Raw genomic sequence first — 25,102 nt, 5'->3', positions numbered from 1 at the left:
GTGCGTTTTGTCATGTATCTGTAGAGCAAATAACCAAAGAAATTTCCTTTTTTGTTTGTTTTGAAGTTAAATTCACTGCACTATAACTTAAACTGCACAAAGAGTTCTGAGTTTTCTCTACGTCTAGTCGTGATTGTGTTGTTTCCATAGAGGTGCAGAACTCTTTTTGTGGTGAAAAATGAGCCCACAGTGAGAAAAATGTGCATAATAAACTGCATGGGGTTCAGAGGGTTCATACATGTCTTTATATCTGCTTACATCTATACTGTATCTGTTTTTACCCATTTATTAAATGTTTAAACACTTCCTGGCCTGGAAAATCTGAATGAGGCATCTCAGAGTAGAGTCATTTATGTATTATTTATATGGTTTGAGTTATTTAGATTCTCTTTGTTTACACTCCACATCAGACTAGAAATACACCCAGAGCACACAGCAGTTAGTGTCAGCAGCCTCCAGTGCTGCTCATCCTTCAGCTGGTTACTGCTGCATTATTTACATTTACCCTGTGATGCAAAAAGCTCAGCTGCAAACTGCAAATTGCTCCATAAAACAGGCATAAATATAAAGCAAATACACTGTAATGTAGCTCTGTGCCTTCTTCTTTTTCTTCTTGTATATATTCTGTAAAGTTATTGCCTGTTATCAAAGTCTGTTTACAGCTTTTTGAGAGTACAGCTGTATACTTGCATGAAGGGTTTTGTGGCTTTAGAAGGAGTTACATGATGTCTGATGAGTTTGGGGCTGAAGATGGAAAATGGGGGAAAATAAAATTAAATCAGGAGTTAGAAAGAGTGTGAGTGTACTCAGATCTAATCCCTGCTACCTAAAATACTGACCAAACTCACAGCAGTCAAGTGGCATGATGGGTAATTTAGGCCTCAGGTTTCATCAAGTACGAAGAAAATGTGAGATGAAAAGAACACGATATATCTCTGTATTTTCTGCATTGATGCATGAACTGTTCACCAGCAGTCTGACAGAATTTCAATGTTAAATCCTCTTCTCATCACTCAGGATGCTCAGGCTCTCATTAGCTTCAGGATGTGTCCTCCTCCTCGCATATATACTTAACTACATATTTGACAGTTGCACTCGTGCTAATAACCGCAGCTCCTTCAGTTAACTATTTACATCTCATTAGATGCCCCTTATGTAAGAAATCATTTATTTTTCTTCGGCAGAAAACTGATTCTAATTAGTTTCTTGTGCCTACGAGCTCATTGCAATGCGAGATCACAACTAAACACTCATTTAAACGCGTCTCTGCTCTCACCGTTGATGTCTATGTAGATATCGGCCACTGAAAACCCAGCCAGGTCCGTCACTTTGAAGACACCTGCGTCGGCCATCTGGATTTTCTTAATGATGAGGTCTGAACGCTCCACAGTCAGCCGACCCTCCAGCTGAGGGTCCAGCGGCGTCACCAGAACCCCCTGGTCCAGGATGACCCGGTCCTGGTTGTCAGATTTAGGCCTGTAGACGATGTTAAGGTTGGAGTAGTGCAGGTAGAGTCTCATCTTCAGGTTTTCTCCATAGGAGGCTCGCAAGAAGTTCTGGTGCTCTGTGGGGTGAATATAGACAAACATTTAGGAATCATCCATGACATCATGACCACTGACAGGTGAAGTGAATAACATCAATCATCTTGGACCTTGTATAGCCTTTGTGTCTGGATGGCGTGTGGAGTGAATTGATTACACCTGGTCCAAGCCTGAGCTCCAGATTCCCACCTGACACTCATGATTAGCTTGGAGCTCCAGACCTCCTCCCAGCCCTGGTCCTTCACACCTTGGATTGGTCCACCACCACAACTCCTCCTCCCACAATCACTGCACATGACTATATCTGCAACCAAGACTCTCAGCTGGGGCGGCTGCTATTTGTGACCAGTTTGCCCTGGTGCCTTTGTGTAAGTTGTGTGTCATTTGTGGTCCGTCAGTTTGAGGGGTGATTATGGACATTTCGATCTTCTGTTGGCAGCTGCTAATCTGGTGTGGAGCCCCCAGACTCAGTGGAGACTGACGCTCTAGTTAGCTGTCCACCGACTTTGTAAAGAAGCATTTGGTAATTTCAGTATTTGTGAACTGTGTGTAATAAATGTGTGTGTTCAGAGGCACCAGTATTGTTTAGTTTGTTCTGTACACTCTTTGTATTAGTTTCTGTTACTTGTGGTGGGAGGTGAAACTGTATTTAAGTTTGGCTAGGGAGTTTAGTTACTTTGCTTGTGTTTAGATAGTTTTACAAACTCTGTTAGCCTTCGTTTTGTTGAATTCTGTTCTTTGATTTGGCAACATCCACCAGTCTTGTTTTCTTGTTTGATCACTTTTATGTTCCATTTGCTACTGAGCAATAAAGTCCTTTTCCTGAACCAACAACATCTGGTTATTTGTTACATCCAGCTGACCCTAGAGGTTGGACTGTAACAGACAAGTGTCACCCACCTAAACACTACAGGTCAAGCAACCCCCCCCAACCCTCCATAGCATCAGCAGTCCTTGGTGCCGGTTGCCAACTGAAGCAGGACAATGCACCCCAACACAACACCAAAAACTGCTCAGGAGTGGCACAAGAAGAGCTAAGGTGTTCACCCAGGTTCCACACTACCAGATCCAAATCTTATTGAGCATCCATGGGATGTGCCAGGATAAGCCTGATCTAGGTAGGGCCCACTCTGCAACCCACAGCACCCACAGAATTCACTGCCACCATCCCGGTGTCACAGAACATCCCCAGAGGTCCTGGTTCCATTCCCCACTGGAACAGAGGAGTTTTAACAGCATAAAGGAAACCAACACAATATTAGGCAGGTGGTCATAATGTTATGCCTGATCTGTGTATGTAATAAATGTAAATGTATTTAGTGAGACTTCAAGAATATGTGATTGTAGAAGCTGGATTGTAACTATGATAGCAAAAAGAGGTGAAAAAATGCACTCAAATGCATCAGGACTTTTATCATGTGGAGGCCACGAGAGAGTCCATCTGCAGTGTGGGTTTGGTCCAAACTAAAATAACTCAGGAACCACTAGATGAACTGGGAGAAAAAACGCAGTGGTTCTTCATGACATTTATAAGTAACTACTACACAAAGTTGGATGAACATTCATGTTCCCTGACGAAAAGAATCATTTGTCACCTCCAAGTAATTTGTTTAACCCTCTGAATCCCAAACCTGCTGGCGTATTTGAAAATCCTATTCTCTTAAAAGGAATCACCAAAATGACAGCATTTATCAGCAGTAGAAACTGTAAAAACAGAAAAAAAAGTCAGATTCTCAGCTTTCCCACAGTCCTTCAACTATTCATATTTAACAAGCCGATCTGCCTGGAAAAATTACCCAAATCTGAGCTTAAAATCTTGATATTTGATCCAAATTGATTTAGTGCACATATCTCATTTAAAAATTCAGCAAAAAATAAAGCTTTAGTTCAAACCAGATTCTATCAAAATCTAAAAAATTCTGCAAACCTCATCACAACCATGATGCCAATAGTGACTCAAATGTGATCAACAGGCATCTGACAAAAATTCTGGAACTTTTCAGCTGAACTGCAGACAGTGTTTAAACAGAGCAGACAGGAAACGTGAATGGAAACAGATAAAAATTAAAAATAGTAAAATATCTCTAGTGCTTTGATTTCAATGCTTTTCCAGCATTGGTACCATCTGTGGGCAAATGGAAACATGTTGTAAACATTCATTACATTTTTACTTACATTTTTGTAAAATTAAATTAGTTTGAGAAATGAGGCCACATATGTACAAACATTGGTCAGAAACTGCCTTGGATTCAGAGAATTGAAGTAGTTTGTTTATCATCCACAAAAAAAACCTGCAATACCAACAAATTTTCCCAATGGGTTTACCTGTTCTCTGTTGTTATGCAATTTTTTGGATTAAAATGAGAAGCTTTACACGCTAAACATCAACATGTTAGCATGTAAACGTTGGTGTTTAGTTCTAAGCACCACTTTATCAAAGAACAGCTTCTTTTGTTGCTGCAGACGTCCAGGTTTTGGTTCAAGAGTTCTGTCTCTGCCTGCAGTTATATTACTTTGTTCCATAACCTTCATTAAGCAAATGTGTTCTTGATATATTTTATCTCCATGCTCTTATTTACAGCTGCAGCAGCCCAGCATCCCTGTGGGCAGATTTAACCTCATTTTAAATACATTTGATAAGGACCTTTTTTATGACCCTTTCTCAGATAAAGACATTAAGATTTTACAGTAAAGAGTGAGCTAATGTGGACACTGGCACTCAGCCAAGATGGAGAAAAGCTGGAAAAACAAGACAAAAACACGGAGGTGATCTGATAGCTCAGGGGTTTGAGCAGCGTGATTCCCAGCATGGAAGACAGAAGTCATCCAGGTGTTTCTGTACGTCCAGGTTGCTCAATCCCTAACTGCAAAAAGAGCCAAAACTGCAGGAAATGTAACATTACTGTAGTCTTTAACTTGTCCCCATTGTGCCTTAAAGTTGTGCAACATGTCCAATAACAGGGACGGCAGCTACTGGAGCTCAGGGCAACACTTTGTGACAGATGTGGTGCTGCCTTGAATAAAGCTTCACAGTTTTTCCTTAGACCTAACTTCATTTCACCTCTCTACTAGTATACAATCACATTCACTGATTTAATATGACTGCAGTGGCACCAGTCTTTCCTTCTGAGTCACGTTTGCAAACATTTGCTGTTAGACGCCAATTATGATTGTCACAAACTATTTAAATGTAATGCACATTCAGTTGCAAATGCAGCTAAAAGCAGACCGAGTCTGACCTGTTGAAACAGGACGGTTTTAGAGCACAGACGTGGTTTTATTTCTACCAGGCTTCCTCCATTTCTGTTTGCTACATCTCATTCTCCTTGTATCAGGGCAATGAGCAGTGAGTCCCAGGTGTGATTCCTCAGATTGGAAGACCGGTGTTATCCAGATTTTTCCATACATCCATGTCATGTCATATAGAGTTCCTAAACTTGTCATCGTTGTTCCTTAAAGTTGGGAAGTCTGTCTCCTAACAGTCTGTGTGTCTATGCAGGTATTCTGAGTCATGTTGGCAACAACCCCCTGACATAAGTCTGTTATCCGCAACATTTTAACCAAACATTTTTGCTGTTAGATGCTAATTATGATTGTCGCAAATTATTTAAATGTAATGCATATGCAGTTGCAAATGCAGCAACAAGTCAGCTAAGTTTTGACCAGTAGACATTCAGTTTGACAGTTTTCACCATGATGATGTTGTTTCCCAAAGCTCCATTTGCTGCATGTCATTCTTCTTGTATCTTTTTCTGTCTCTCTGCACCGCTGCTATCAAATTAAGCCCTAAAATGCTGAACTAAGCACTAGGGGCATATTATTAACAATTCCCTTACAAAAACTGTGTAGTCTTCCAAAGTCCTGGCTCGTCTCACTCCTCAGCTGCCCAGAATGAGTCAGATGCACATAAAACTCACAGGATGATGCATGCAGACAACGCTGATCAAATCAATAAAACCTGAGTGGATGCAGCGGCGCTCAGACGTGTCCTCACCTTTGACATTCAGACATTCCCTGATCTTGATGTTCCCATCTCGGTCCAGCACCGTGAAGCTGCCTTCATCCGTCATCCTGACCGAGTGCAGAGTCACTCGCTTCTCCGACATGCTGAGGCGTCCAACATATTCCTCCACCAGCACCGTCGTCTTGTTGTACAGCACCATGAGCGGAGGCTCTGTGGTGTGCTGTACCTGTGTCTGGTTGATTTTAATCATACTGGGCCTTAACATTGGAGGAAAAAACAATAAGAGAGGACAGATGTTACTTAATGCAGTGAGCAGGCAGATGTTACAGACTGTTGTAAGATCACAGTTATCTGCATTTGAACCAATAGCTGGCAGCATTTAAGCTCATTTGCAGTGCAGCCCCTGTCCCTGTTTAGCTTTTAAATTTAAGTCCAAACATCTACACAATCTGTCATAAACTCGGCTGCATGGTTTAGTATTGTAGCTTTTGCTCTCTGTACCTGAACTGCAGGGTGATGGGGCCTTCGATGTGGTTGAGAGGGATGTTGTAGTTCTCTCCATACTTCACTTTCTGCTCCAAAGCGCAGTCTGATCATCAACACAAAAGGATTAAATTTCAGCACCTGCCTGCAGTTTCACATACTCCATTTGTCTGTGGTCATCATAAGAGCTTCAGTTAAAATCGACTGGACTCCTGTTTCTGGTTCTTGAAGATGTTTCACCACTAATCCAAGGAACTGAAGAAGCCTCTTGGATAAGAGATGAAACATCTTCAGAACCAAGTCCAGCTGCTTTTTACTAAAACTCTCACCTGTACTGCAGTAATGTAACACGTTACCATTCCTGTATTCAGAAATCACAGCACAGTTACTATTGTTATTCTGAGACAGTTATTTTCCTGCCAGGCCAGGATGCAAACTGGGGATCTTCTAGCTGTAAGGCGACTGTGCAAACCACCAAGTCACTGTGCACATTATAAATACAAATTTGGTATGAATAATCTTGAGCTCAACTGTATGTCTGTGTTCTTTATTCTTGTGAAGGTGCAATTCTTCATGAGATAAATGATGCCAGCAGCAGGAAACTCACCCCTGACCTCGAGGATGAGGTGTTTGACTGAGTCGGAGTTGTTGGTGTTCCTGATGGTGTAGACGCCCTCGTCCTCCTCCTGCACGCCCCGCAGCACCAGATGACCCGGAATTTTCAGGGGGGTCTTAGTATAATTCATCACCTGACCCGCCTTCATCAGAAACACCTCTGAGGAGCCGTTGGCGGCAGGTTTGAACACAACCTCTCCGAAGTTGCCAGGCGGGACATTGATGTGAATGTCCTCACCAAAAAAGACCTTCTTGTGCTCCTCTGTGACTGGTAGGAAGAGTGATTTATTACAATAGATGCAGGAGTGAACAGAAGTTTACATGCACTTGTAAAGACAGCATGTATCATGGCAGTCTTGACTTCTATGACCCTGAATTTTCTCATATGGAATCATTGAAACACATGCTTCTTTGTTACGGAAAACTATCTTGCATTTTGGTTCTTTCATGGATTTATTTTAGGTCTCTGGAAATATGAAAATCTGCTGGGTCAAAAATATACATAGAGAAATGCTAATATTTTGGTTTTGGTAGCCGCTCACAAGCTTCCAGTTGCATCTTTGACCACTCCCCTTGGCAGAATTAGTGCAGTTCAACTAAATTTACTGGCTTTCTGACAGAGTTGTTTCTTCATCACAGTCCATGGGTTCTTGATGGGGTTTAAGTCAGGACTTTAGGGAGACCAGTTTAAACTCTTAACTCTAGCCTAATTTTGTTATTTCTGTGCCATTTTTGATGTGTTTTTGAAGTCATTGTCTTATTGAAACACCGAACTGCATCCAAGGTCCAACTTCCTGGTTGATGATTTTTCGGTTTTCCTGCAAAAAATATGGACATAATCCTCTTTCTGCATTGTTACATGAAGTTAATGTAAAGAACCAGTTCCATTGCTACCATGACAGCCCCAGAGCATAATACTGCCACCACCATGCTTAGTGGGATTCAAGGCCTCACCTTCTCTCCTCCAAACATATTTCTGCTCATTGTGGTCAAATAGCATATTTTTTGTTTATCCAACTACAGAACTTTCCTCCAGAAAGCCTTTTCTTTGTCCATTAGCAGCAAACTTGAGTAGAGCGTTAAGGTTCTGCTTCTAGAGGAAGAACTTCCTTCTTCATGGAGCCTCTCAGCTCATGTTGATGTAAAACACTGTGGACACTGACACCTGTGTTCCAGAAGCTTATAATTCATTCAGACCTGCTTTATGCTGATTCTTGGTTAAGTCTTGACCAATTGTCTCTCAGCAGCAGGTGATAGTTTGTGTTTTCTTCCTGATCGGGGCAGTGAACTTTATACTTACAAGCATTGGTTAACTTGGAAGCTATTTTTAAAAGGCTCCGAGTGACTTTCCTGACTTGTTGAAGTCAGTGATTTGCTGTTTCAGATCTTTGCTGAGCTCCTCAGACTTTCCCACTGTAGTGTTTGTGCCTGAGCCTAATGAGTGGATCAAATGGGCCCAGAGGAGTCAGCAGCTGTAGTCGATCATAATCACTCGCAAGAAGTTAAACAGCCATGACACTAAGAAAATCTGATTAACACAGCTGTCTCTCTCACCAAAACTGGTAATTCAAGTTGTTGTATGTATGTTTTTGACTCAGCAGATTTTGTCATATTTCCAGAAGACCTCTAATAATTCTATGAAAGAACCAAAATGCATAATTGCTTTTTGTGGCAGGGTTTCAGTGATTCCATTGTAGAAAATTCAGTTACAAGAGTCACTGGAAATTAAATACTGCCACTGTTTTAATCAAATTTTCACACTTTCCCTACTTAGATTTAATCTGATCACACTATCTTTGCATCTTTCTTCACTCCAAGCATTCTTAGTCATGCATCATTATCAAAATAAGTGTATGATTTACCTTTCAAAGATGCTGACACAACTGTGAAAGAAAAGACAGAGAGGAGTTTATTTTAAAGTGCATCTTGTTTTAAGTTGCCTGCTGATTTGGACATAGATCTTTAAATAAACCTTCCTTTGTTTAAAGTTTAAAAAAAAAACACAAAACTTCCCCCGAAAGTTTGAAAACATTTGAAATGTAAATGCCTCACATAATAACAACAGCTAAAAATAGGCCAGATGTTTAAAAACAACAACAACCTGACTCTTCACAGCAGAATAAGTGGAAATTAAATAGATCAAAAGCATGCTTTAGCTTCTTTGGTGCCATTTTCTTAGAATCTATGTTAATCATTCGGTTGAAACAAATCTGGTTTTGCAGGAATTCTGTTTCAGCCATTCGGTTGTCTGAACTCTCTCCCAAGTGACTGATTATGTTTGTGCTTACCAGTGCAGAACAGGGCGCTAAGCACTGCAGCGCTGATTACTTTCATCTTGAAGACTCTGCAAAAAATAAACCCACAGACAATACACAACAAATGAACAACAGCTTTTTATAGCATCATTACGGCTCCAAAAAAGACTTTAAAAGAGAGAAATATCTGCCATAATGACATCTGGATCGTTTTATTTGACAAGACGTATTTGTTCGCCTCCTTCAGTTTGAGGTGTTTGTGCTTAATTGGGTTTGATGTTTGATTTAAAAGCACCTCTTTAAGGTAAAAGCATGCTCCCCCACCCACCGCCACCGTGCTAACACTTCACAAATTAGCCTTGAAAATACCTAAAGTAGAGCGCTGCCAGCAACATTTATAGCACCGCTGCAAACTTTTATAGATAAAGTGTCCTTGGGGTGTAGAGTTGCAGGCGTTAGACAGAGATGTGACGCTGTGTGTGAACAGAACAGCAGCTCTTTAAGTCTCCTGCAGTGTGAGCAGATCATCAGCTTTCCACTCACGACACACAACCACAAACTGCCAGGAAGGAAAGAACGTCAAAGGCAGGGAGTAAGAGAAGGAGACGGAGAAAAACGATGAAGGAGGAGAAGTTGTGGCAGAAATTTACATGCAAGAGTGCGTGGCCATCCCTCAGGGACGATGAGATGGACAGGAGCCAGCTGGCATGGAGAGAGTCTGACCTTTTACCACCAGTGCACTGGATTAGACTGAGCAGTAGTACTACAGTCATTCAGGTGGAATAATTAGATGGACAGATAGCAGCAGAGCCGCATAGAAGCAGCTGGAAAGTGAAGGATTGGAAAATAATATGAAGAAAAACTCTCAAAATCCTGTGATGTTTGCCAAGATTGGTCAGTTCAACCAGTTCCTTACAAAGTTGGAGCTTTTAGTGTGAAATTCACTCTTTGTGTGGACGCACACTGCTGCAACACATCCATGGAAGTTTGTTGTCAAGACAAAACTACAGTCAACTGACTACTGGCCTTAATTTTTCTGTTCTTTAATAAATTAATTGTCCTACTTTGGCTCTGATGCAGCAAATCTGAATCTGAAAGTTTTCTCTAAATTAAACATAAGAAAAATGTAAATTAACAAATGTATTTCAACAGTTTTTTGTGTTGGAGTTTGTGTTAATCTGATTTTTTTTTTTTACTAGAAATATACACTACCAGTCAAAATGGTTTTTGTTTGATTATTTTCTACATTGTAGATTAATACTGAAGACATCAAAACTACAAAAGAATACATGTGGAATTACATTGTAAATAAAAAAAGTGTTAATCTTCAGTATTAATCTACAATATAGAAAATAATACAAATAAATAAAAAGCATTGAATGAAAAAGTGTGTCAAAATTTTTGACTGGGAGTGTATATCAATTCCAAATATTGATCTCCTTGATTAACAGTAACCTGAAAAAACAAAAAACATGTCAGTCACCCCATAGACCGAACACACGACTGCTGAACTGATGTTCAAATAAAATGACAGGAAGTATTTCATCATTTTTGTGGAACAAACTGTAGCTTTGACCTTCCTCGTTTACAGTGAAAGAAAGTAAAAATGGGGGGAAAAAAATCTGTCAGTAGAGGTGCCAGAAAAATGTATTAAAAACAGTGGAAGACTGGAATGTTAAAAAAAAATAAATATATAAAAATAGTGAAAATGGTCTCAAAAATCTGTAAAATAATGATTTTTTGCTGATAGAGTAATACAGTGTAAATTTACAATAACATTATTTAAAAGAATAAATTACTCAAATACAGATTTTTGTTGTGGACATTACTGAGAGTTTATTTTTGATGATCAACATAGAAATTAACACATTTTTTCTGTGATTTTATCTGCCGTTATCTAAAATTTAACAAGGAAAATCTGCAATATAATAGTAAAAAAATAATGTGTTATACATTGCTGCAAAAAAATACATTTTATTTTATTCAAATGGTGGAAATCTGGCAGCAAGGTTTTTTTTTTTTACAATGAAAGTATAAATTAATATTTTGTTTACTATAATTTTACCAGATATATGTGTAATTTAACAAAATTAGATTTTTTTAGTCTTTAATATACATATATTTCATAATGTAAACAATTTGTAAATAATGACAAATATCTCTAAAGTAATTTTGTTTTTGCAGATTTAAATACAGTAAAACTGTAATTATGCAGTCAAATGTTGTAAAAGAATACATTTGTAAATATACAAAATTTTTGATATGGATGTTATTTACAGTTTTGGTCCGTTTGTTTATAGTCGGCATGTAAATTAATATATTTTTCTGTGATTTTATTGGTATTTTTTGCAATTTAACAAAACAGGAGAAATCTGTAAAGAAACACTCCTTTTTATTTTGCAGTATAGAAAGCAGCCAGTGGGTGGAGGAGGAATGATAACAGGAACTAATGACTCCTTAAATGTACATGAAAGAGAGACTAAAGAAATCTGACAGTGTGAGATTGTCAAAATTATTACAGATTCACTTCAAAGACTCGTTTTGAGCTGCAGTACAACTCCACTGTCAGAACGCTGCACATACAATTAGGACGACACTGAGACAAGTATTCTATTCAGCTGGACCTTGACGACTTCTCTAATGGAGCAACTAATGCTACTGAGTTTCAACAGCCTGATCAGCAAGTTAATGAATACATGCACAAGTAGCCACAAGCTAAAAGCATCTTTTTTTAATGTAACTACCTGAACTCTCTACACAGACTTAAACAACACAGAGCACAGATGAACATATAATAATAATAATAATAATAATAATAATAATAATAATAATAATAATAATAATAATAATAATAATAATAATAATAATAATAATAATAATAATTAATAACAATAATAATAATAATAATAATAATGAACATGCATACCAGTCCTGTTGATTATTTGCTCTCATTAAATCAGTTCTTTGTGCTCAATATGAACCATATCTAGTAAACTACTAAAAACAAATATAAAAATGTAAACATTGATTTTAAAAATATATATATAATAAAAATAAATTAAAAATAAAATAATAAAATAGTAATAATAGTAATAATAGTAGTAGTAGTAGTAATAATAATAATAATAATAATAATAATAATAATAATAATAATAATAATAATAATAATAATAATAATAATAATAATGATGATGATGAACATTCTAGTCCTGCTGATTATTTGCTCTCATTAAATCAGTTCTTTGTGCTCAATATGAACCATATCTAGTAAAATACTAAAAACAAATCTACAAATTTAAATATTGATTGTAAAAATATATATATAATAAAAATAAATTAAAAAAATAAAATATATAATAATAATAATAATAATAATAATAATAATAATAATAATAATAATAATAATAATAATAATAATAATAATAATAATAATAATAATAATGATGATGATGAACATTCTAGTCCTGCTGATTATTTGCTCTCATTAAATCAGTTCTTTGTGCTCAATATGAACCATATCTAGTAAACTACTAAAAACAAATATAAAAATGTAAACATTGATTTTAAAAATATATATATAATAAAAATAAATTAATTAAAAATAAAATAATAAAATAGTAATAATAGTAATAATAGTAGTAGTAGTAGTAATAATAATAATAATAATAATAATAATAATAATAATAATAATAATAATAATAATAATAATAATATTAATAACATTAATAATAATAATAATAATAATAATAATAATAATAATAATAATAATGATGATGAACATTCTAGTCCTGCTGATTATTTGCTCTCATTAAATCAGTTCTTTGTGCTCAATATGAACCATATCTAGTAAAATACTAAAAACAAATCTACAAATTTAAATATTGATTGTAAAAATATATATATAATAAAAATAAATTAAAAAAATAAAATATCTAATAATAACAATAACAATAATAATAATAATAATAATAATAATAATAATAACAATAATAATAATAATAATAATAATAATAATAATAATAATAATAATAATAATAATAATAATAATAATAATAATAAACACAGGTTAAACTGTATAACGTCCACACATCTTTTTTGCAGTTTTTAAAGCATATATCATAATAATAATAATAATAATAATAATAATAATAATAATAATAATAATAATAATAATAATAATAATAATAATAATAATAATAATAATAATAATAAAAATAATAATAATAATAATAATAATAATAATAATAATAATAATAATAATGATGAACATTCTAGTCCTGCTGATTATTTGCTCTCATTAAATCAGTTCTCTTTGTGCTCAATATGAACCATATCTAGTAAAATACTAAAAACAAATCTACAAATTTAAATATTGATTGTAAAAATATATATATAATAAAAATAAATTTAAAAAATAAAATATATAACAATAATAATATTAATAACATTAATAATAATAATAATAATAATAATAATAATAATAATAATAATAATAATAATAATAATAATAATAATAATAATAATAATAATAATAATAATAATAATAATAATAATAATAATAATAATAAACATACCAGTCCTGCTGATTATTTGCTCTCATTAAATCAGTTCTTTGTGCTCAGTATGGCCTGTATTATAGATTCCTGGCAGCAAAAAGTGACTAAACATAAAGCAAGGCTTCACATTTCTGCAGCAAATTGGAAAGCACAAGTCATTTCCCTGTTTGCATCCAGTGCAGCATTATGGAACAGAGTGAATCACTGCATCTACAGGCTCTGAGAGAGAGAGAGAACAATAAAAAGTCACTGAATTCCTGCCAGCTTCCTCAGCTGAGGGATTAGAGTGCTATTTAAAGTTAGAAAAAGGAGGAAGAAAGCCCATCCACTCTCCCTCTGCACATCAACAGACATAAAGTCCCTTCAGAAGTGACGCCTCAACACTAATGTGGGCAGAAATATTGTTCAAGAGCCTGTTAGTCCTTCGGTGGAACACGGCAATCAGAGCGTATTTCCTAATCGCTGGCCTCTGAAGCAGGTTTGAATCATCTCACTGTAATGTTCTACAGAGCCATTAGCTTATTGCATGTGTGAGTGCTTGAGCTGGGCGATGCAAAGACATAAATCACAGGTTTGATTCATGGTTAGAAAGAAGTGTGGGTCTGACGAGGAAATGAGGGGTTGCTGCTGATTATATGAATGCTCAGAGATGAGCAGAGTGGTGCTGGTGCATTTAAAGACAGCGCTGCAGGAAGGCTTCATCAGGCCGATAGGAGGTCTGCCTCGATTAGAGCAGAGCTGCTGTCCAGATGTAGAGGCACTCTGAATAAAGAGCAAAATGAAACTCAGATATGACACTGCAAGTTTGAATTTAATGAAAAAGTGGAGGTACGATGGTGCATTTGCTGATTTAGTGCTTAAAAACATGACATAAGTTGCCTTACAGAGGAATGTTGTGTTTAAAGTTGATTTATTTACTACTCACTGATTTTCACCTAAAATATTTTTTTTAAAAAGCATTTTTTTTCCCTGAAAGTGAAAAAAACAGTACAAAACTGCAATACAGAATTACTATCCTGATGTTGAGAATGATGTCATGAGCCTATTTATGTAGTTATCACATTTGTCAACAGTTGAAAAGGAAACAGGGAGGAAAGAGGTGAAATTGTGTAAAAATTCACTAGCATTTTACAGATTTTCCCTGTTTAATTAAATTACAGACAATATGTAGTAAAATATTAGACAAAAAACATGTTAAGTTTTTACATACTGGTTGTAAAACACAAAAATAAAATTTAAAAGAAAAAAAAACAGGCCAAACTGTATAATGTCCACATCAAATATATGTGTTTTTACAAATGGTAATTTGGTCTTTTGCGACAGTTTAAAAAACTGTATTTAAAGTAATAATAATAATAATAATAATAATAATAATAATACTAATAATAATAATAATAATAATAATAATAATAATAATAGTAGTAGTAATAATAATAATAATAATAATAATAATAATAATAATAATAATAATAATAATAATAATAATAATAATAATAATAATAATAATAATAATAATAATAATAATAATAATAATAATAATAATAATAATTTTACAGGTATTTTAAAAACAAAAAAGCAGTCCAAACACTAAATAGTGTCCACATCAAAAATATATGTTTTTACAAATGGTAGTTTGTTCTTTTATAAAATTTGATTGGAAAATTATACAGTTTCTTTTTTTCTGTATGTAAAGCAGAAATAATAATAATAATAACTATAACAATAATAATAATATTGATTTTACAGATATTTTGCATTATTTCATAACAAGAGATATATTTTATATATATCTTTAAATTAGATATATTAAAGATTTAAATTTTGTAAACAATGTTTTAACTACTGTTTCACAGATTTTCTCAGTTTGGTTAAACTGCAGATAATATTCAGTAAAGTCACATAAAAAAGGTAATAATTTACATGTTTACTGTACAAAAAAGCCCTGAATGTACCATACCATAAATCTGTATTTTTACAAATAGTTATCACAATGTGTTACTGTAAAATTACACAGTTTTACTGTATTTAAATCTACCCAAAGCATCATTAATTTCAAGATTTCTGCTGTTATTTTAATTATTTTTGAAATGTTTCAGTATTTCATCATTTATCTTTTATTTTTTCCAGTGTATCTTATCTACAGTGGCTTGTCCTGAGCTCTTTCTACCAATGCTGCTAATTCCATTAGCCTCAGTTTAACATTACTGTACTAACATCCAGAATACTAATGCCATGGATATAATTATCCATCAAAGCATCAGATTAGTCAAATGCAATTATTTCAATACAAGAATCTTAAATCTAAAGAGTTTACTTTGACTTTGTGAAGTGATCATTATAAGTGGAAGTATGATGATTCATGTGTTTTTGGGGTTCTAAACATAACATAACTCAGTGGGGAGTTTAGAAGCCTGTGATTCAGACGTAACAGCTCTCCTTTGGCTGAGGACACGATGTCCATCTTAAAAGTCTGCTTCTAAATGGGGTCATCGCTCTCGTGTCTCCTGTTATGACCAATTAGATCAGTCAAACTGTACAAGGCGAAGCTCTGATTGAAGGGAGTGTGACACATCCAGCATCCTCCTCGTGGGTCGAGACGTGGAGGTTACAGCTCCCTGGCTGATCTCATCAGTCCGACATCCATCCGGACTGATGGATTAAAGAGCCTTTTCTCCATCATCTCTGTTCTCCCACACAGTCCAGCATCCTGCCTCCATCCTCCTCCTGTTACAGTATCAGAGCTCTCATCTTTCTGTTTCCAGTCCATCCATCTCTGTTCCTTATCTTCCCCAGAAACACTTTAATCAGTAAAGCTGTATCTTTACTCTCTTCTTAATTGTCCTCCTGGTTCCTTTAGGGTCACTCAGACTGATGCACTGCTTCCCTGATATACTGAAGTACTGCTGGCCTGATATAAAATACTATATCTTCTCTAATGGCTTGTACTGATCTCTCTCTATCACTGCTGCTAATTTCATTAGCGTCAGTTTGACAACATTACTGTCCTGATGTTCAAAATGCCAATGCTATTAACCTAATTATCCACTGAAGCATGAAATCACACTGTAGAAAATGAAAGGAGTTGAAAAACTATTCACTGGTATTTTTCAGATTACATTTTAATAACTTTACTTTTAAAAAATTAAAGATGAAAACTAGTAAAGTCATAGAAAAAGAGCATGTTTTTAAATGTTACCTTTTTAAAAACAAACAAACTAAAAAATAGGCCAAAAATATTAATTACATTCACACCAAAAAAAATTATTTTTCCTGCTAGTAATTTGTTCTAATACAACATTTACAGTTATGCTGATGGTACAGCATTTAAATCAGCAAAAATATAATAATCATTCTAATTATTTCACGGATATTTATCTTTGTTTCAAGGACTGAAAATGTTAAAAAAAAAACATTTCTTTATATAAATTTTCCTACTTCTGTTAAATTACAGATAATATCTAATATAATCACAGAAAAAAAATTACGTTTACCATTAAAAATCAGTATTTTTTGTTCTTTTACAATATAAAATGACTCTATTTTTGCTGTATTTAAATCAGCAGAAATAACATCTAATTATGTTTGCTGTAATAGCTGTTATTTGAAAGAAAATATACACATCAAGAACTGTATTTACATCCACCAAACATCTAATTATTTTACAGATATTTGCAGTTATTTTTGACTTATTTTAAGTAATTTTTACAGTTTATATGGGACACTTTTTACACTAGAATCATCAGAAATGTACATATAATTATTTTATTCATATATCTACCAGCATTATTAATAATTAATATTGTCATTATTTCAAAGATAAGTTATGCACAGATATTAAGGACTGAAAAACTACTACATTACAGATTTTTCCTGTTATGGTAATATACAAATAAAAGCTATTATAATCACAGATGAAAATATAAAAATTTAAACTCCTGTTCTTTCACCTGATGTGTCCATAAATTAGACAGTTTTACTGTTTTTAAATCCACTAGAAATATAATTATTTCACAGATACTTTTGTTAAAGTTTAATTTATACTTTTTACTAGATATTTTTTACACTTGATTAAAAATATATATTTTATTAAGATTTTTATTTGCCAGTATTAAGGACTGAAAAAATGTCACATTACAGATTTTCCTTATTAAATTAAATCACAAATAAAAGTAACAAACATAATTATTTTATAAATATTTGCTTTATTTATTGCCTTATTTATTTATTTTTACAGGTTTATTTTTTTTTACATTTTTCCAGCATTTTTAAGGTAGGTTTTTTCTTCTTTTTTTGCAGTTTTACTGCCAGATTTTCACCATTTTTCCACCTTTTTCTCTCTTTTCTTTCTTCTATTTTTACAGTGTATCATCTATAGTGGTTTGTGTTGAGCTCTCTCTACCACTGCAGCTCATTTCATTAACCTCAGTTTTACAGCATCACTGTCCTGATGTTAAACGTTCTAATGCCATGAACTTAATTATCCATTTACCCATGAGTTAGTCAGATACAATAATTTCAGTACGAACATCTTTAAGATGCTGAAATGGAAGCACCTCAGAAGTGACTCCCCTCTCTGGAACTGTTTGTCCCCTTCACTGTACCCCTCTGTCTCCCCCTCTGTCTCCCCCTCCTCACCCTTTACGCAGCCCATAAAGCTCCAGAAAGCCTGGAGCAGCTGCTGGTGCATCCAAGGGTGTGTCACGACCGGCGGGAGGCTGTCCCGCTCCGGGGATGGAAGATGGAGGAAACGAGAGGAGAGGACTGAGCATGAATGAAGACTGAGAGAAGTTGTAACTGGATTTATCTCCACAGTCCGGCGTCTGCGCACAATGTCGCCTGTAGTTCTCGCTCATATGCAGGAATAAAGGAGGTATTTTCTCTCTGTCTCTGCAGCTTAAATCCTCCACAGACAGCAGCTGGGTCTGCACTCCTGGCATCAGTGAGATATGCAGCTTTCAGTGAGAAAAAAAATCAGCTGCTGGGAGGAGATTAGTATCAAAACAAAAGGCTCATTAAGGGGGTTTTCCACAAACCTTAGTTATTAATTTGCCCCTCACCCATTCAGCACCCTGCAGAAGACTCCTCAGTACCACAGATACTTAGTGGGCGGCTGTAATGTGTGCCATAGTGCATTGCGTAACCATTTCCACTGGGGTGGACCAGAAAATACCCCTGAATCCAGACGGGTATATCCCAAACAACCAGCCCGCTCTGCACACATCAAACCACCGTCGTGCGTAAAAATCTCTTCTGCTAATCGGCATCAGTGTGAACACGGAGCTCTGCTTTAGCAGCATCAGCACTAAGATGAGTGAATTTACAGAATTAAGCCAGAACACAGGAGGCCATTCGCTGCTCAGACACCATCTAAAACACCAGCTCGTCCCACTAACGTCAGGATTCCTGTATGAATGCTGTGAAAATGCATCGTTTTCCAGTTGGAATACAGAAAGTTTCCCCCCAGCTCCGCCTGGAAAGCGCTAATTGCTGTATTCTTGTGTGAAGATGCCTGTAAGTGCTGCTGCTGGTGGTGGTTACACGCCCTAAATCAGCCGTATGTGATCACTCAACACAAGCAAACAGTCAAAACAGCGAAGGAAAACTGCAGCATTTAACCCACTACCTCCCTGCTTGATCGAAACGCTGAACAAAATAAAATATGTTTTAGGATGTAATTATAAATGGATGGTGGTAATTACCTTTGTCAAGCTCCGAATCCGAAAAGCAGCAGGCAGGGAGGGGCCCAGGAGTGATGGAAGCCGCTTTTTCCTTTATTTCATTAATCTCGTCCACCCCATCACCCCCAACCTCACAACAACAGACTTCAATGGGACCAGATCGGGAGTAGCTGAGCACTTTCGGTTGATGTCGGGTTTGTGGACCGCTCGAGCTCGGCGGTGTTCGGCAATCTTCGGCTAAAAGCGTCGATTCTGGCTCGGAGCCACCAGAAAGACGCTCTGCAGTTTAACCTCAGGCCACCGTCACACATATGAGTGCAAAAACTCAATAACAGTTGTGCACTGAAAAAAGAAAAGAAAAAAATATGAAAACCTGAACAGAAAAAAAAAACAGCTCACATAAAATAATATTAAACTATAATAAATAAATAAATAAATAATGTGTGAATAATGTGAAAATACCAGTGAATAGCCGTAAAATTCAAATATTTTTAGCTGATTTTATAAAAATAGAAAAGTGTAATTTTGGGGAAACAGCAAATTACTATTTGGTCATCAAGTAAATTAATGTTTTTTTCCCCTGCAATTTTAATACTTTTAACTGTAGTTTTTTGATATATTTAACTTTTTTAGTCTTTGATATGTTATATTTTTCATTGAAATAACAGCAAGTGTCAATTTAAAGTATTTTTTTGATTTGAGCACAGTAGAAAGAGTGTGATTTACAATTAAATGTTGCAAAAAAAACCTTGCCATTTGTTAAAAAAAAAAACAAGGATGAAGATTTGTTTTTTGTTTTTATTGTTGTTCTTTTTTGGTTTTTTTCCCCCCTGTGGTTGTTCTAGATATATAGCTGTAATTGAAGAAAACATGGAAAATTAAAAATGAACTTGTTTCAAAAAACATAAATATCTGCAAAATAATACTTTTTTTTGCTAAATTGAACACAATAAAAAAAAGTATAATTTTGTTGTGGTCTTATTTTTTGTGAAACTATAAAAAAAATTTTCTATATTTTTACTAGTTGTTATCTGTAATTCATCAAAAAAACGGGAAAATTTGCAAAGTAAATGTTTAAAAAATAATAATTATTTACTATTTTTTAAAATCCTAAACATACATTCGGTTATTTTGAAATAAAGGCAAAATAGATTTGTGAAAATCTGTGAAATAGTTTGGGGGGTTTTTGGTGATGAAATGTACTCCAAATTGTGTAATTGTACAGTGACATTTTGTTTGTTTTTTTGTTTGTTTGTTTTAGGGTTAACATGTAAATTATTACTTTTATTACTAGTTATTCTTTGCAATTTACAAACAAAAGAGAGAAAGTCTGTAAAGTAACAGTAAATTGTTCAGAAAGTTAAAATTAAAAACATTCATTTTTTTACAGTGTACTTTACACATGTAAACCAAATAAACAAATGGATCTGTTCATTACAGATGCTGCTGTCCAGGATTCTGATGTTCTGTTTTTTGTGTTGTCACGGGCCAGGGTTCTGATGTCCTGATTTCTGTGTTGTTGTTGTTGTCCAGGATCCTGATGTTCTGATTCCTGTGTGTTGTTGTTGTTGTCCAGGATCCTGATGTTCTGATTCCTGTGTGTTGTTGTTGTTGTCCAGGGTCTTGATGTTCTGATTCCTGTGCGTTGTTGTTGTTGTCCAGGATCCTGATGTTCTGATTCCTGTGTGTTGTTGTTGTTGTCCAGGGTCCTGGGGTCCGTTTCACGAAGCAGGTTCAACAAACTCTGAGTTTAACCCTGAACTCTGAGTTGATCTACTCTGAGATAGAAAACTCTGAGTTTTCGGTGTCACAACGGCTGATTTGAGTTGGTTTAATCAACTCGGAGTAGTTTCACCCGGAGTTAAGCGCGTGCACCACAACTCTGAAAAGCCAGTATCAATGGAGCGCCGATTCGACGAGTCACCATGGCAACGGGGAAGCGGAGGACTACACCGTTTGAATTGGAAATCTTAATGCGCTTATATAGCGAGTTTGAGCACGTTTTTAGAAAGAAGTGCAACACCGCTGCAGCTGCAAAAGAGAGAGAGACGGTGTGGGAGAACATTGCTGCCCGGGTCAATGTGTAAGTTTAAATCACAATAATATTACAGGAAAACTGTTTGAATAGTAGACTATTAAGTTATTTCATTTAGGTGCAGTCCTGCAGGGGAGAAGCGCATGTGGCAGCAGCTGAAGATGAAATATAAAAACATTGTTCAAACAGGTAAGAAGTCGGCATAATCTCATGGAGCAACCTCATTTTGATCATATTTTACTTTGTAAAGTAGCCTAAATATTAAGTGGCTGTTTGTGCAGTGGTTTTATCCCACACATAGCCTAAATGTCTGCATCCATATCATGTTCTGTTAAACAATTAAGCCTATTTAAACTAACACAGACTTCTACTCAGCCAACTATATATATATATATATATATATATATATATATATATATATATATATATATATATATATATATATATATATGTACACACAAACACAGAGCCTTGATGGCTCTGTGTGTGTGTGTACATATATATATATATATATATATATATATATATATATATATATATATATATATATATATATATATATATATATATATATATATATATATATATATATATATATATATATATATATATATATATATATATATATATATATATATATATATATATATATATATATATATATATATATATATATATATATGTACACACACACACAGAGCCTTGATGGCTCTGACAGGTTTACGTCCAGGGAAAACGACAAAGATGGTAAAAGTCGTTTCAGGGCCAGACACACTTTTCTGACCGTCCTGCATACAGTTGTCTTACTGAAGTGCTCTGCATCTCCTACATTATATTAAAAAAAAACTTCCATTTGCAAAGAACCGCAGCACAACACACAATATCTGCTGGGATGTGAGAGCATGACTGCGGTTGGTCATGTAAATGTAAAGACGAATTAGGTTGTGTATGTAGATTATGGACTGTGACGTGAAACGGTACCGCTCTAAAAGATACACAGCAAATTTGGAAGTGTTAATTCAACTCCTACAGAGTTAATCTCAACACTTCTAAAGTGTTTATATTGGTCCACTCTAGATCGAGTTAAAACAACACTTTTGAAAGTGTTCAACAGTTTACACTGTGACAGAGTTGGAACAACACTCTCAGTAGTTGAAATTTAACACACATCAGTGTTGAATTTACACTACACTCGTGTGTAGTGTTAAAAGTCAACACTATTAGTGTAGTTTTTAACACTGAATAAGGTTTAAACTATATTAACTCTATGGAAAGTGTTATAAAATTCTAATCTAAATAAAAATCTTTTATTATTTAGTTTAAAAGTAATACTGGGAATCTAATAACCCCCAATTTTACTCCCAAAACAATGCATGTCACTTGACTTTACAAAGAAAACAACACAAGTTGCAGTTTGAATCAGCCTGTATTTCAAACAAGCACACTTGTCGAGAAATGCGAGAACATCTATGCGCGGTCTGATAACAATCTCCTGACGAATATTTAATTCTCTGTGTAGTAATGCTGCTCCTTCATCTACCGGATCGTTAATAAAAGGACGTGATTTTGACACACGGCAGAACTAGACTTCGCCAAAACTCGCCAGCTGACTGAATGAATGAGGAAATGAAATAGCGTGTGGCTGAAAGAGGGCGGAGACTGAGAGAAACTCGAGGTTTACTGAGAAAAACCTGGTCCCGACCAGGTTAGAGTCAGAGAGTCTGTTACTACGGTAACTGACCGAGAGTTTAAGTTACCCCTCTTTGTGAAACAGGCTAGAGTTACCCCTCTGTCTCGGGTTTGAGTTACCTCCCTTTGTGAAACGGAAAACTCTGAGTTTCCCTCATTTCAGGGTTAACAAACTCAGAGTTTTCACTAAACCTGCTTCGTGAAACGGACCCCTGATGTTCTGATTCCTCTGTGTTGTTGTTGCTGTCCAGGGTCCTGATGTTCTGATTCCTGTGTGTTGTTGTTGCTGTCCAGGGTCCTGGGGTCCGTTTCACGAAGCAGGTTTAGTGAAAACTATATATATATATATATATATATATATATATATATATAGTTGGCTGAGTAGAAGTCTGTCAGTTTCAATAGGCTTAATTATTTAACAGAACATGATATGGATGCAGACATTTAGGCTCTGTGTGGGATAAAACCACTGCACAGTCAAACAGCCACTTAATATTTAGGCTACTTTACAATGTAAAACATGATCAAAATGAGGTAGCTCCATGAGATTATGCCGACTTCTTACCTGTTTTAAAAATGTTTTTATATTTCATCTTAAGCTGCTGCCACATGCGCTTCTCCCCCGCAGGATTGCACCTAAATGAAATAACAGAATAGGCTGCTATTAAACAGTTTTCCTGTAATATTATTGTGATTTAAACTTACGCATTGACCCGGGCAGCAATGTTCTCCCACACCGTCTCTCTCTCTTTTGCAGCTGCAGGTGTTGCACTTCTTTCTAAAAACGTGTTCAAACTCGCTATATAAGCGCATTTAGATTTCCAATTCAAACGGTGTAGTCCTCCGCTTCCCCGTTGCCATGGTGACTCGTCGAATCGGCGCTCCATTGATACTGGCTTTTCAGAGTTGTGGTGCACGCGCTTAACTCCGGGTGAAACTACTCCGAGTTGATTAAACCAACTCAAATCAGCCGTTGTGAAACCGAAAACTCAGTGTTTTCTATCTCAGAGTAGATCAACTCAGAGTTCAGGGTTAAACTCAGAGTTTGTTGAACCTGCTTCGTGAAACGGACCCCTGATGTTCTGATTCTTCTGTGTTGTTGTTGCTGTCCAGGGTCCTGATGTTCTGATTTCTGTGTGTTGTTGTTGCTGTCCAGGGTCCTGATGTTCTAATGGCTTTGTGATGTTGCTGTCCAGGGTCCTGATGTTCTGATTCTTCTGTGTTGTTGTTGCTGTCCAGGGTCCTGATGTTCTGATTTCTGTGTGCCATTGCTGTCCAAGGTTCTGATTTATTTCAGCCACCAGCGCTGCTGCTCCTCCATGAACTGAATCACCTTCAGCCCATTAGAGCCTGTCTCAGAGCTATTTATTACCTATTTGTGGAGTGTTATTATTAGACGTAAATTACACCGATTTGATGTCAAATGACCGATGCTTGACTCCTGTATTGTGGAAATGCACTTTAGATGCTTAGATTCCGATTTATCACTGCAGCAGGGAGGCGTGCGGTCCGTCTTAAATTTTCACTGCAGCAGGACAACGACCCCAAACACAAAGCCATAGTCATAAACTATATTCAGCCACAACAAGAGAGTCCTGATGTCAGCATCATGAGGTCAGTCTGATTACATGAACACTCACAACAGGTAACTTTACTCTGTGTGCAAAGTTACTTGTGGTTCCTATCCTGTGGAATCAGCTCCCAGTTTGGGTTTAACAGACAGACATCCTCTTTGTTGTTGAAATTAAACTCAAAACTTCCTTTTTGATCAATCTTAGACACAAAACTTTCCAGTAATATACTGTATTTATACAGTGTTAAATAAATGGGACATCAAAGGTGGCTGCACAATTTCCTGCGAGAAGAAATGATACATCAATTAAATAAATCAATTAACTGAATATTTTTTGAAAATCTTTGATGGTAAGGTCATTATTTAATCAATTTAATCATCATACATTATCTAATATTTTTCTAATTTACATTGTTATTAACTGAATATATGTATACACTGAAAACTTGGGATGGCATCTTTTACAATATTTCATAGATTAAACAACAGATTAATTGTAAATTGAAAACAAACCTGAGTTGTAGCCCCAGAAATATTAATAATTTTTCAGAGAGCAAACATCTGATGTGTTTGCATCTTTGCCTTCATATTGCAACTCTTCTCCATTCGTTGTTCTCATAAGAAGTGTAGCAACTTCCTGGAGGCTCTTAATGAGAGTTTCCGATCACACTTAAAGCTGATCATCAATAATAACTGACTGTACAGCCTAA

The 25,102-nt window shown here is 35.5% G+C and overlaps 1 protein-coding gene across 1 annotated transcript in view; it reads right to left on the bottom strand.

Moving 5' to 3' along the window:
* Positions 1-19,321, bottom strand: part of LOC111565387 (uncharacterized) — a 44,448-nt gene extending 25,127 nt beyond the window's left edge. The window contains exons 1-7 of the mRNA XM_023265438.3: positions 19,117-19,321; positions 8,895-8,950; positions 8,469-8,489; positions 6,599-6,874; positions 6,010-6,097; positions 5,539-5,765; positions 1,277-1,564 (exon numbers count right to left, since the gene is read on the bottom strand). Of these exons, the coding sequence (XP_023121206.2) occupies positions 1,277-1,564; positions 5,539-5,765; positions 6,010-6,097; positions 6,599-6,874; positions 8,469-8,489; positions 8,895-8,940 (946 nt within the window). The 5' untranslated portion in view covers positions 8,941-8,950; positions 19,117-19,321. The remainder of the gene's footprint in view (positions 1-1,276; positions 1,565-5,538; positions 5,766-6,009; positions 6,098-6,598; positions 6,875-8,468; positions 8,490-8,894; positions 8,951-19,116) is intronic.
* Between the last annotated feature and the right edge of the window lie 5,781 nt (positions 19,322-25,102).

This window comes from Amphiprion ocellaris, chromosome 15 (assembly GCF_022539595.1).
Source record: "Amphiprion ocellaris isolate individual 3 ecotype Okinawa chromosome 15, ASM2253959v1, whole genome shotgun sequence".
Taxonomy (NCBI): Eukaryota; Metazoa; Chordata; class Actinopteri; family Pomacentridae; genus Amphiprion; species Amphiprion ocellaris.
The sequence above is the reverse complement of the archived record's forward strand: the minus strand, read 5'-3'. Positions and strand labels throughout refer to the sequence as shown.